Below are 14,429 nucleotides of genomic sequence, written 5' to 3' on the forward strand. Positions count from 1 at the left end.
GCAGCAAGCTCTTTCATTTCTTATGCTGACTCATAGAATGAGCCCGTGACATGCACTGCAGGCCTGGAGTCTCCCTGGAACTTCTGGGACTTGTTTCAAGGCTGCAAGGAAGCCCTTGCAGAGTTCCAGGGTGGGAGGAATGAAAGTTAATGGTAATGGAGCTCAGCTGAGAAACCTAAACATCTGGAAGTGAGGCCTATTTTCAGTAGCTGGGGAGAGAAGAAAATAAAACCCACGGCCTGGCTCTAGTCAGCTATAGGAATACTTCCTGCTAAATACCATTCCTGCTAAAACTGTATGATAATCAATTGATGAGTTAGTTCACACATAAAAAAAAGGAAATAAACTAAGCAATACAAACTATCCAAGAGACTTGTAAATATTTTTTTTCATTTTTCTGTATCTTATTATTTTCTAATCAGCTGCAAACATCTTTTTATCTAGAGATTCACAGCACAGTGGTTTGCATTGTGGCTCCATCATCACCAATGTGACCTTGGGCAACTTATATAACCTCATGGCTCCTGTGTTTGAGTAGGTAATACACAAACTTACTATAAAATTCAAAAAGAATTTCCCTTCTCTTACCCTGGCTCCCCAATCAGAGGTAACGCTTGGTTCTCCCATCTTTCCAGATATGAAGCATCATTTAAAATTAGGGAAAGCAACAGCATATCCAACCAACTGGTTATTATTTGTCATGACAAATGCTGTTAGGAAAAATTTTTAATAGCTTAAAGACTGTGTTGATAAGTGAAAAAAAACCCTATAAAATTGTATTTAAAGTACAATTCTAATTCAGTATAAAAATGCATATTAAAAACATGAAAGAAATACATCTGACCATCAAAAGTGGCTGCTTCTGCATTGTGAGATTAGGGTTGATTTTCTTCCCCTGCACCTGTCAACCTTAAAATAAAAAAAACTTTAAAGAAATTCTAAACTGAACACTTATTTCATAACCAGGAAAAATTTACTCTATGTCATGTTAAGTGCTCTTTTTCTTATTACTTAACTAGTGGCCCGGTGCACGAAATTCATGCACTGGAGGGGCGGGGGGTGTGTGTGTTGGTCCCTCAGCTCGGCCTGCACCCTCTCCAATCTGGGACCCCTCAGGGGATGTCCAACTGCCGGCCTCATGTCCCCCAACTGCCCTCCCCTGCTGGCCTCATGGCCCACAACTACCCTCCCAGGCCCGTCTCCCGGAAGGTCTCCCAATCTAATTAGCATATTACCCTTTTATTAGTATAGATACTGCTACCAATTTTGAAAACAGTGTCTGGCTGCAGAGTATAACTATATTAAAGGTTTTCATTCCCTCCATTTCCAAAATGGAATTGATTAAAGATACAAATTACAACTATAAAGTGAGAAAGACACTTTTTGTTTGTTTTAAACAAGCACTTCATGTCTTTCATCATCAAATGATTGTTCTTGGGAGACCCACACTTATTTATTTTTTTCCATACTTATTCTTAAAGTGAAAAATGTGTAAAATAACGCTATAAATTATTTTCAGAAGAGAATTTACACCCAGGTATTGAGGCTTCATTCCCATCACCTCAGGTAGGAAAGCTGGGAGTGAGGTGGGGTGGGCTGACAAGGTTCTGCTGGACTCTGGCACAGAGTGTTTTGAAAAGGCCCAAATGTCTCCTCTGTCCCTTGCACTGGGGAAGTGGACACATGTATTCAGTCCCCTGTGTCAAGAAACACTGTGTATGGTGACAAAGGACATTCCAGAGTTTCCTGCACAAGCTCAGAAGCTATTCTGCCTCTCCAAAGCCACCAAAGGGGTGATAATCTCAGTTTACCATCTCCAGTTCATCATCTGCTTCTTTTGAGCTATTCAAAGTTTACACCTGCCACTGGCACAAATGAGGAAGGGCTTCGAGTTTCAAAAATTTCTCCATTAAAATGGGAGCTAAGAAAAACAGAGGGCAGTGGTTGTGGCAAGGTCTACCCATGAATGTTGGTGTCCAAATATGGGGCACATAGACAGGCAGGGCTTCCCTCACACCCACCAGAGGTTAGTCAGCTCCTGGACAATCCCAGCAGACAGAAACCTCAGGCAGCAGGGTTTTGTGATTTAAATCAAAGCGCTATTTGGAGGCTGTGAGTCTATATGCTTCTTTTACAGATGGATCAGGGCAGGGGAACTTACTGAGAGGTCAACAACTGTCTTGATGGCCTTTTCTTTCCTCTTTATGAAGTCATCATCCTGTACAACAAAAAACAGGGATTAAACAAATCTTGTGTGAAGATGGAAACTCAACTGGACTGCTCAGAAATCTGTCTTACAAACTGACTTCACATCATAACTTTACCTGAAGAAGTCTCAATTTTCTAACAAATTGAAATATATTATGTATGGGAAAAAGTTAGAGCCTCTGCAGGTCTTAAAACAGATTCCTATAGCTGGTAAGAAAAAGGGGAACCATAGGTGCAGACAAATGGTCTCATTTCAAATCCTTATGAGCTCTGAAATCTCAGGCAAGTTACCTAATCTCTAAGCCTCAGTTTCTCCATCCGTAAAATGGGACAACATCACCCATCTCAGGGAGCAGTTGAGAGGATTAAGGAGTAGAAGGTATGTGGTATGCTTGAACTAGAATATAGTAAGGATTACGATGGCTATCAGCTGTTGTTGAGATTATTATTAAACTGTTAATATAGGAATGTCCTAGGCAGGTGGTCTCTCGAAAACCTTTATATGACTATACAAAAATATACTCGTGTGCTTGTAATTTAAGAAAAGTTTTTAAACAAAAGGACAAAATTGTAGGGCTTTATACTCAGCACCCCCTAAAAGAGACAGCTCAAATGAATCAGGAGGCCCGTTTCAATGCTGACGCAGTAGAGGCAGAGACGGCACGCAGGAAGGGGCAGGCAGGCAGCCTGAGCTTACTGAGCTTCTTCCCAGGGAGGCTCTAAGTATGCACTCATGGTCTCAGCAGACAGGAAAAGTAAAAAACTGACCTCAGGGAGACTGTAGGTTTTCTGGAACTGGGATATAGAGTAGGAGCGGATGTAGTCACCCATCTCTTCTTTTGTTTCTATAGCTCGCTTCACCAGCCACTGGGGAAGAAAGTTAGAAATGTGAGAAAGGATGAAATCCTACCATGGTGAAGGTCAACTCAGAGATGGCACAACTCAGGAACCCAAATCACCATATTTTAATGGACCAGGTGATGAGAAACTATCAACGTGTTCTGTCCTAAAAAACCCTTATGAGTGATGGAAATAAATGGAAACAAAGCCACCAACTAGGCGCCTGGATGCTAAGACCCAGTGGGACCTAGAGCAGAGTAGCTGTGCAGGAGCTTTAAAGCCTCACCTCAGATCCTCAGGACTCAGTTTCCCCCTCTGCATAAAGCAGAGGTGAAGCTGTGGGAGCACATGAAATCACAAGTACTAGAGTGCTCTGTAAGTAAGTACCTGAAGCACAACACAAACAGAGCTATTCCCCACAGCCAACTGGTTCTAGCAGATCTTAATGTAACTTTCTCCTGGGCTGCTTGCACCACAGACCAGAGAATAGGGAAGAACCACAGGGAATACCTAGTGTAACCCCTCATTTGAAAGATAAAAAAAATCTCCCAGATATTCAGATTTGAGAATAGGGTGTACTGAGTAATAGCCCTAGGCTCTGGGTCAGTTTGGTACTCACATTTTCTCTCTTACTCCACACATGATAAAGCAGTTGGTACTGGCTGTGTTTTACAGAACTTGAAGCTCTGAGGCCACGTAATTTGCCCACTGATCCATAGCTAGCAAGCCACAATGCTGTGAGTCACAACTGGGAGAGTCTTCCACACCAGAAGACTGGTCAGATGGATTTTATTATAAATGTTTCCCAGTTCTAATAAACTGATATGCAGAAGTAGCTGCTCTTCATTTTTCCCTACTTAAAACTCCAGTTAATTAAAACACACACATGCACACCCCCACACCCCATAACCTGCGGAAGATCCAGGTGCTCTTAGGTAAGAATGCAAAGAGCAAAAAAGGGCCTTCTCTTCTCCTGCCCTGGCTCTTCATTCATTCCCTTTATTACTGAAGAACATTATGGAAGGGGATCCCATCTGTCAGGATTGTCCTTCCCTCTCCAGAGAAAGCTATTACATCTCAATAGCAGTTTTTGGATAATAGTTGAGTTTCCTCAGAGCACAGCCAAACTTGGAAAATTTTGTTACCTAAGAAAGTAGACACATGGCATATAACATGCTGTCCCCACAGGGATAGAAAGAATGCTTGCTCACTGAGGGGGCCAGCTCAGGTAAAGGTCACATTTAGGAAGTAAATGTTTAGGAAGTTGCCCAGGATAGGGGTAGCTGCAAGTAACTATATGAGGAATATTCTTTTGTTGTTAATATCTTCCATTTATTTCCATTACTCCAAACAATGACCTCAGGTACTGACTAAAATCCAGAAGGAGGGCAGAAAGTCAGACAGCATTCAGAATTACTCTAGCCCAGCGGTTCTCAACCTGTGGGTCGAGACCCCTTTGGGGTTGAACGACCCTTTCACAGGGGTCGCCTAAGACCATCGGAAAACACGTATATAATGACATATTGTTTTTGTGATTAATCACTATGTTTTAATTATGTTCAATTTGTAACAATGAAATTGGGGGTCACCACAACATGAGGAACTGTATTAAAGGGTCGCGGCATTAGGAAGGTTGAAAACCACTGCCTAGCCTCTTACCCAAACCCCATGCAACACCATGGCCCAGGATAACTAAGGAGGCTGACTCTTCCTCAACTCAATTTTGCTCTGCTTTCCTTCAGATGGGGAAAGCCAGTTTCCGGCCTTTCATACTTGTTTCTTATTCAGATTTACCTCTATTAAACAGATCTATACTGGAGTTATTACGTGGCTGGATCCTGGAGAGTGTGATCAGATAAGGAGAGTAAAGCCTGTTGAGTCACCGATTCCCTGAGAGAAATGATTGCCCTGTTTTGGAGTTCCCAGTATGAAGGGTTATAGAGGGAACTTCTTAGACGACCAAGCTCTGCCACAGATCCCAACCATTTGAAAAAAATATTTACCCTCACAAGATTCACATGTCTTCATAGGAGAAAAAGATGTGACCTAGAACTAACAGTGGCTGGAAGTTCAATGGTTTTCCTCTTGGCTAGCATTCAGAATGCATTACTGTAGCTTCGCTATGTAAACGTGGGTAGTGAGCCTCTATCACATGGACAATTAATTCAATGGTTCCCAATCGATGGTCTATGACTGTTCTTTCATTGGTCACCAGCAAAACAGGAAAAAAACTATAGGCATGTGGTGAGTTTTTCATAATGCTAACGGTATTAAATTTGAAGACTTGCCCTTAGTCTGAGATTGGGGCTAAATGATATTTCTTTTAGGAAATGATGATGAACGTAAGGCAGCTGTTAGTTTAAAAAGCATCCTTGCCTGCCCTAGCGGGTTTTGCTCAGTGGATAGAGTGTTGGCCTGTGGACTGAAGGGTCCCAGGTTCGATTCTGGTCAAGGGCATGTACCTCGGTTGCAGGCTCCACACCAGCCTGGCTCCAGGCCCTGGTTGGGCCTGTGCACGAGGCAACCAATCACGTGTTCCTCTCCCATCGATGTTTCTCTCTGCCTTTCCCTCTCTCTAGAAATCAATGAAAAAATATCCTCGGGTGAGGATTAAAAAAAAGAAAAAAGCATGCTTACCTTGCAAAATACAGGTGCACTGTCAGTCAACCTCCATTTTTGCTTTTAAATTTTACAGGTCCATGAAATTAAGAAATCTAGTAATCATTAGCCTAGGCTCTCATATTAAGACAGAAAGCTCTCCAGCATTCTACTCACAAAACAGAACCGTTCATTCAGACACTCAAATGCCCAAACTAGAAAAGAGCACTTCCCTTTCATCCCTTTTAACATCTGGACTAGATTTTTTGCCCTCAAAGTTCCAACAGAGGGTTGAGTAGGTCTAATCACTAGAGATCCAGGCTTCTGGGGGTGGGAAAGGCAACAACTTCACAGCGTAATAGTGTTTTGGTAACAATCAACACAGGGTCCCTACTTTATTTTCACAAAAAGAATTAGGTACCCTTTACTTGAATCAGAGAGACAAAAGTCTACCAAAGATACAAATCAAATTTTGAGTAAAAGTCTTAGGCTCAAATTTATAAATTTCATGGTATGTGATTTGAAGTCTAATGCAGGGAAGATTCCCAGTAACAGTAATAACAACAGAAACAACTATATAATACTTATTTAAAGCACTTACTAAATGGGCCAGTCCTTCAGGCAAGTGCTTTACACAAAATAACATAATTCTCATCCTATCAGGTAGGTACTATTATTATTTCTATTTAACAGAAGTTAAGTCTTTGCCTAAAGTCACACATCAGAGCCAAGATTTGAACCCAGGAAGTCTCCAGAGTCCATGCACCTACACTATATAACCTTGACACAGACTTAGAAGACGTTTCTAGCCAACGCTGCATGGCCTTTTCCTTGCCGGCTGCATGAATGGAGGAGTGGGAAAGGACAAGGCTTGGAGACAGAGCCTTTAGACTGGAACCTCTGCTGTGCTACTCTGCCTGTAGGCAAATCAATTACCCTTTCTGAGTCTCACTGTCCTCAAATGTTAGACTGGGATTATAACAGAAGCTTCAAAGGCTCTATTAGGATCAGATGCAAAGCAGTGTTCACAGCACAGGCAACAAAGGTGAGTGAGTCCCTTTGCTCCTCCTCTTTCCAAGCGCCTGGAGGGGAGGCACACAAGAACTGCAGAGAATACTGGGAGCTGGACAGCGCGAAGCACTTAATCACAGGGTCCTGGGGAAAAACTGAGGTGGTCATAAGCCTCCTGACAGACATTTAGTCATCAAACAGCACTGAATGCCTACAAAGCGCCAGAAGTCCATGAGGTGCTAGAAGCACAACAGTGAGCAAGACAGCCACGGTACCTGCCCTCATGAAGCTTACAGTTGGATGGAGAGACAAATAATCACACACTTGAATATATATGGTACAAACTACAGTAAGGGTTATTCCTGTGAAGAAAGGGAATGTGGCCATATGAATGGATATGGAAGGAACCTGCTCTAGATTATTGGGTAAGGAGAAGCTTTCTTGAGGAGGCTTGGTAGAACTGAGGTCTGAATAAGTAAGAATTAAACAGAAAAGAAGAAAAGGGAAGAGCTTTCCAACTTGGGGGAAAGGCCTGTGACAGGGGGAAGCATAATAACTATGAGAAAATCTGAAAGTCAGAGGAACCGAAAAAGAAAGAACAAAGGAAAGCAAGGAATGAGGCTGGACTGGTTGGAAGCAACAGAGCATGGGGGCTGTGGAATCTTATCTTTACCAAAAGGACAATGAAAAGCAACTAATGGTGACATTCAGAGATCAGGTGACTGTGAAACTAGGGTAGGAGGAGTACCAGCGGCCTTCTGAGGATGACATCAGGAAACATCATCATGTTTTGCTGCCACCAAATCCACACCACACCCATTAGATCCAGGATCTAGGCCAGGCAGCCCAGGAGTTAGACCCGTTACAGGAATTCAACGTTCAGAGGACAAGAAACCACACCAAGACTCTCACCTGAACAACGGGAAATATGTGAATAAAATCCATCCCCTGGATCTGGTGAGGCTCCAGCTGGTGTGGACACTTCATTCTTGGCAGAACAGAGACAATTTTTTCTGATAGAGCTCTATTTGGAATAAACAACAAGCAAAGAGTGAGAACACACTAAGTGGCTCTTAAGACATCTCTCAAGTCTGGGCAGCATCCCAGAAAAATCTGAGGCTTCTCAATGCCAGACCATGACCAAGTTTCTCCTGACTGACTGCAAAATTAGAAAAAATAGGCACAATTTAGATGTGTGCATATAAGGCCACAACACTGCCTTCATCCTTTATTCTAAGATTGTGTGCTTCCTACTTTTTTTATATTAAAATATTTTGATTCTTTATGAAATCATGGTAATGTTTGAGGTAGTAGTTCTTATTTTTTAACATCTTTACATGATAAAATAAAAAGTTATTAGTAGCCTATGTTCTTTTACATTTCATTTTACTGACCTACTTTTTCCAAAAGTCTGGGAAACACTGGTTACACATTTAAAAAATTGTTGTAAATATCAGTCAGGCCAGGTGTCCAGAACAAGATGAAACACGGTGCCACAAGCTCAAGAAAAAGTTGGGAGTTCTCTACTCTGGTACAAAAGTATTTTTAAAATAAAAAGTCACCTTTAATGCTTTGATACTCTAAAATCAATGGTAGATTTGAGAGAAGCATGCATCCTCACTCTTCTTTTTCCAGAGAGAAATTTCTGCTCCTGAGGGACACTGATCTCTCTAACACCTTACCTCAGTTTTCCTCCTAAGTGGCTCTGGAATAGGAGGGGAGGAATCAGGCTCCCAGGTCTAAAGCATTCTTGTCTCAGTCAGGAGGGAAACCTCCGCCTGCTGGACAGGTTTTCCAGTTCAAACAGGGCCTGGTTGGGACAGTTTTCTGGTAGGCGTGATAGAGGGACTTGTGTACAAGTCCATTTTACCACAGATTTAAGCCTCCTTCTCTAATTAGATGATATTTGATCTCCAACAATCTTTGTCTAAATTGAATCAGAGGTGTGAATAAAGGTTATTTAGTGGTTCTGCTAAACCCCAAAGCCATGGCACACAGATAAGGAAGCTTGAGAAACAGTTACAAGGTATGGGCCGGAAGGGGCCATATGGAGAAATGTGGGCTTTTGGCTCAGACTACATGGATAATTTAGGTTATATCCCCACTTAAGAACCTTAAAAAAATCTTAGCCAGTTATAGCAAATATTGTGGCCTTGTCTACAAGTATAGGACTATTTGCTAATGGACGAATGCCCTGGTGAATGAGGTCACCAGGTCTTACCAGTTGCTTCAAATTCAGTGATTTTGGGTCCACCAGAAGTGTTCCTGGTTCAAATAAATCTTGTACAACTTTATCTTCCTGCAGTTCCATAATCCTTTACAGGAGACAGACATTCTTAAGACCAAAATCTAACTCAGGCCTGGGTGAGAGCAATTATTGTCTTACCTATGTTCCCTTAGCATGTTTCATCTCCTCAGTCTTGGTAGGAACTAAGTAATCTAGGGACAAAAACTAAATGGCTTCCCAGGGAATGGTCCCTGGAGAACACACTACAAAAACATTTATATACAGAAAGTAGCTATACAAGGTGGGATCAAGGTTAAAACTGCAGAGGGAAACAGCCACATCCCAGCTCCACTGATATGTAATAATGTCAAGTGCAATGTTAAGAGAAAAATATTAAGACTGATAATCTACTGTACACATGCACAGAAGGTAAGGAATATTCACCTCCCAGAACGGAATCATACAGGAGGTGTGATTTATCCAAAAGGTCTGAGATATGAAAGAAAATTGTCACATGGCCCAGCCACTCCTGTAGCCCCTCCTTTCTGAGCAGCTTATAGGTCACATGCTTCTTTCTGCCATCAGATATGTGCCCTGCTCCAGTGGGGCAGCCCATGGTCCAGCTGTTCCTGGGGCTCAAACTGAATAATTTAGTAGAGAAATATTAACAAACCTATTTGGCAACATCTAAGGCTCTCTCTCTGATAAATTTTATTTTCATCTCCATAAGACTCCTATACCTTGAAACCTGAGAGGGGAAGAAATGGGTGCTAAATTGACCCTGCTCCCAAACTCCAAGCTTAGCAAATGAAAATGATTACCAACCCTGGCTCTGTCTCCTTGTCCAGGCAGGTTTTAACTATTTATACATGTGGGGGGCCACCTTTCTTGAGTTATCTTTTGGTTCAGTAGGAGGAAAGCTCCCTCTAGTGGTATAGATTTATGCGTTTGCATAAGGTTATTGATTGCCCTACAACCAGTCAGTAACTTAAAAATGAGGCTGGGACTCCCAACAACAACCAGTGTGGGGCATGCAGGAAGCAACTGATCAATGATTCTCTCACATCATTGATGTTTCTATCTATTTCTCCCTCTCTCTTCCTCTCTGAAATCAATAAAAATATATTTAAAAAAAAGACAAGAGATAACAAGTGCTGGCAGGATGTGGAGAAAAAGGAAACTTTGTGTACTGTTGGTGCAACTAGCCACTATGGAAAAACAGTATGGAGGTTCCTCAAAAAATTAAAATTAGATCTATCATATGATCCAGAAATTTCATTTCTGGGTATATATTAGAAAGAAAATCACTATCTCGAAGAGATATGTGAATCCCCATATTCATTGCAGCATTATTTGCAATAGCCAAGACATAGGAATAACCTAAGTGTCCATCAACAGATGAATAAATGTAGCATATACATACAATGGAATGTTACTAAGCCATAAAAAAGAAGGAAATCCTGCTATTTGCAACACCATGGATAGCCTTGAGGGCACTTTGCTAAATGAAATAAGTCAAAGAAAGGCAAATACTATGTGGACTTTCTTAATCGAACTCATAGAAAGAGAGAATAGATTGGTGGTTAGCAGAGGTGGAGGTGGATGAAATGGGTAAAGTTGGTCAAAAGGTACAAAGTTCCATTATAAGATAAATAAGTTCTGGGGATGTAATGTATAGCATGCCATTTTATCAACACTACACTGTATATCTGAAAGTTGCTAAGAGAGTAGATCTTAAAAGTTCTTATCCTGAGGAGGAAAAATTTATACCTATGTGAGATGATGGATGCTAACTTGTCGTGGTAATTATTTTACAGTGTATATAAACTCAAAGCATTATGTTGTATACCTTAAGCTATAAATGTGATGTGTCAATTATATCTCAATAAAACTGGAAAAAAGTTTTTAAAAAGTGTTAGAAATAGCCTGAACACTGAAATGACTCTTATATGCTACCTGTGCGACCTTGGTTTATTTCATTCCCAGTTTTGTAATCTATAACTGCGATATTACCTGTTGTAATGAAAACTAAAATAAGTACAGTGTCTAACACAACTTCTGGCACATAGTAGGCACTCAAAAGTTACTCTCTTCTCCTTTTTTTTGGCTCTTCCATGGCAAACCCTAACAACTTACATTTTTTGACCTATTGTAGAGTTTTCTTGAAAGAGCAAATCAACATCTACATCAAAGTTGCAAGTGGTAATGCACCAAGTCATTCCTCCTACCACCTGCAAGACAAAGAAAATATGTGTTTCTTCTTTCTAGCTTGGGGAGAGGGGAAGAAGTCAAAGGTAGTCAACATATAAATATATTTTACAGACTCAATAAACATAAAAATTATGTATTGTTAGAGAGAGTGTATATGTGCTGACTTCAACTACAATTCATCTAAGCTAGCACTGCTGGATAAAACTTTCTGCAGTGATAGCAAGGTTCTGTACCTGCACTGTCCAGTACAGCAGCTGTTAGCCACATGTGGTTACTGAGCACTTGAAATGTGGCTAGTGTGACTGAGAAAGTGACTTTTATTACTAAATGGACATAGACTTGCTTTATACTGAAGGAGACAGACATTAATTCTTAGGTGAGAGAAGTCTTAAACCAGTTTTGAGTAGTGCTAGATTCCAGAGAGATTATCTGTTTAACAGACCAGACACATGAGTAGCAAAACTGACATTTTGTGGCTCATTACTTTATTTTCATACCTCTAATTTTTTTCACCTACCTAAAGGAGATGTGAATTCCTGCTCTACTTTTCCCACAGGATTTCTCTGAGATGCAAATGAGACTAAGGCTAAAAATCCATTTTGAAATTGAAAAAAAAAAATAGCAATCTTACTTCTGGCTGTGCTTAGACCCACGTGAGATGCCTAATAACATACAGATTCCAGGCCCCAGCCCAGACCTAAATGACCAGAATTTCAATGGGTGAGGCCTAGACATCTGTATGCTGAAACAATGCACAGTGATCCTGTTATGTGCAGCCAGCACTGTGGCCCACTGGAGCACTCAACACTTTTTTCCACCAGGAAGCTTTCCTGGCTTGTCCTGTCTGATGTGGACGCTTCATGTCTGTATACAGTTCACTGCAGTAGTACTTACTGCATTGTGCCACTTATTCTGTGCATGTTGGTATACTTGTCTCTTTTCCCTATGCTATAGAAGTCGAGGCCTTTGAGTACTGGGTGTCTGTCTTACCTCTGTGGCCTCAACACCCAGTACTATGCCTTGTGCATAGTAATTGTTCAAAATTCTGCTGAATTAAACTTCACCCCATAGTGACTTCTCCCTCCTCCAAACTAAGCATTTACCATCCACCCACAGGAAATCTGACAATTGTCTGTGAACACACTGATTTGGGATGGCTCCTTATTAAGTCAGATTATTTTATTTTACGTAAGTTTTATTTTCCCACCCAAACTGTAAGTTCCTTGAAATGAACTATTTCTTTTGCTTATTTGCATTTCCAAATTTCATGCATAGAAAAGGAATTCAAAGTGTGTCTACTGATATGTTATTATTTTCTTTTAATAAGAAACACTTCCATAACAAATCTGAATAAGGGAGAAATGGAAACACGGACATGGAGAAAGGAAAAATACAATCTCTTCCTCCTTTCCATAGTTAACCATGCCATCCTGACAAAAAAATGGCCTAATAGTTAGAAAGATGTCCTCTTACCTTATCAAAAGGTGACAAGCCTTTAATTCTTGCCCTGAAATACCCAGCTGCAACCAAGAGCTCAAGAATTTCAGTTAACTTGACATTTTGTTCTTCATCTTCTCTTGTTTCTACCTAAAACAAAAGGTGAAAAGCTGTAAAAGCTACCTTGAATACAGAAACACCAGATATAGCTCCTGATGCCACAACATTGTCAGGTGAATTGGCTATATCATTGCAGTCATGAAGGAGCATGGCCCACAGAGCTGCCAGAGTTTCACAGAAGAGACTCCCCAGGTTTCTCTTCTAATCATCATAGGTGAGGGCAGAAGACACAGGTAGCATAGCCTACTTACCAGGTGCTGAAGGAATCCAGAGAAAGGAAGGTTAAGGCATGTTACCTCCCTGTTCTCTAAGACATGGTGTACTTGACAGGCTTCTCAACTAGATTATAAATCCCTTACAGAGGAACAAGGTGTTTTTGTGTTTTTTTAACTTCATACTCATTTTGATCCATATTATTTTAAAGAGGGCAAGAACAAAGAATTCAAATATGTATGCCTCTCCACACTTCTCTTTTTGATCTCTAAGACAAACATAAAGAAAGCTTTCAACTCAGAAATATTAAAGGGTGATTATTGCCATATATCAGGATTGCCTTACAAACAATAAATTCACCTAATATAATAAAAAATTGTTAAATTTACAGGGTGGGGCAAAAGTAGGTTTACAGTTGTTGGTATAGAAAAGAATACAATCCTATATAATAAAAGGCTAATATGCAAATTGACCGAACCGCAGAATGATTGGTCGCCATGATGCACACCGACCACCAGGGGGCAGATGCTCAATGCAGGAGCTGCCCCCTGGTGATCAGTGCGCTCCCACAAGGGGAGCGCCACTCAGCCGGCTCACAGCTGGCAAGTGCAGCAGCGATGGCGGGAGCCTCTCCTGCCTCCACTGCAGGCGGGCTGTAAAGAGTGAGGAGTCCTGGACTGCCAGAGCCCCGGACTGCGAGAGGGATGTCTGATTGCTGGCTTAGGCCCGATCCCCAGGCAGACATCCCCTGAGGGGTCCTGGACTATGAGAGGGCACAGGCTGGGCTGAGGGATCTCCCTCCTCCAGTGCATGAATGCTGTGCACCAGGCCTCTAGTAATTAATAAATAATAATACAAGAATAAACTCTGTGTTTCGTGTACTCACAACTGTAAACTTACTTTTGCCCCCACCCTGTATATCCTGTCTTCACTGCCAGGTGTTTATTTACAAGTTAAATTTATCCAAATATTTTAGTACTTTTGCCCCCATTTACTTTAATGAACTGTGCCCCTTTCCTCTCTTGTGTCACTGCTGGGGGAAAAAAAGCCAAAAGTAAGGTGGTGTCTCTATAAACCACCACCAAGGTATTCTGGTTCAAATCTTTGTACCCACCACTTGGGACTATTCTTTTACTCAACAATGCCTGTTAAATCTTCCTCTACTAAGCATCTCACATTAATTCTCCCTTCCCTTTTGTTTATACTTCATGCCAGGACTATTGCAACTGCCTCTCAATCTTTCTTCTCTGGTAATTTGTCTTGTTCATTCATTCCTAAAGCACAGCTTTCACATCATTACCTCTTGAGCTCACCCCCCAGCCCTCATCATTAATGCATCATACACTGTCTATAAGATAAACTCCAAATGTCTTAGTTTGGCATCCAGATTTTTGGCTGCAACCTATCTTTCCATCTTCATCCTTCACCTCCCCCCACAACAATCCTGACATGGTTATGGCCAACCTCCTTCTCTCAATATTCTCTGATTACAGACAAATCATCAGCAAATTCTAGCTCCTATTTGATGCCAAAGCCGGCAAATACAGCCTGAAATGCCCATTTC

At 41.3% G+C, this 14,429-nt stretch overlaps 1 protein-coding gene across 1 annotated transcript in view; it reads right to left on the reverse strand.

Moving 5' to 3' along the window:
• Positions 1-12,682, reverse strand: part of CCDC93 (coiled-coil domain containing 93) — a 75,008-nt gene extending 62,326 nt beyond the window's left edge. Inside the window, exons 1-5 of the mRNA XM_014531715.1 lie at positions 12,569-12,682; positions 11,021-11,115; positions 7,570-7,681; positions 2,977-3,075; positions 2,162-2,218 (exon numbers count right to left, since the gene is read on the reverse strand). Of these exons, the coding sequence (XP_014387201.1) occupies positions 2,162-2,218; positions 2,977-3,075; positions 7,570-7,681; positions 11,021-11,103 (351 nt within the window). The 5' untranslated portion in view covers positions 11,104-11,115; positions 12,569-12,682. The remainder of the gene's footprint in view (positions 1-2,161; positions 2,219-2,976; positions 3,076-7,569; positions 7,682-11,020; positions 11,116-12,568) is intronic.
• Between the last annotated feature and the right edge of the window lie 1,747 nt (positions 12,683-14,429).

This window comes from Myotis brandtii, unplaced genomic scaffold, assembly GCF_000412655.1.
Source record: "Myotis brandtii unplaced genomic scaffold, ASM41265v1 scaffold824, whole genome shotgun sequence".
Lineage (NCBI taxonomy): Eukaryota > Metazoa > Chordata > Mammalia > Chiroptera > Vespertilionidae > Myotis > Myotis brandtii.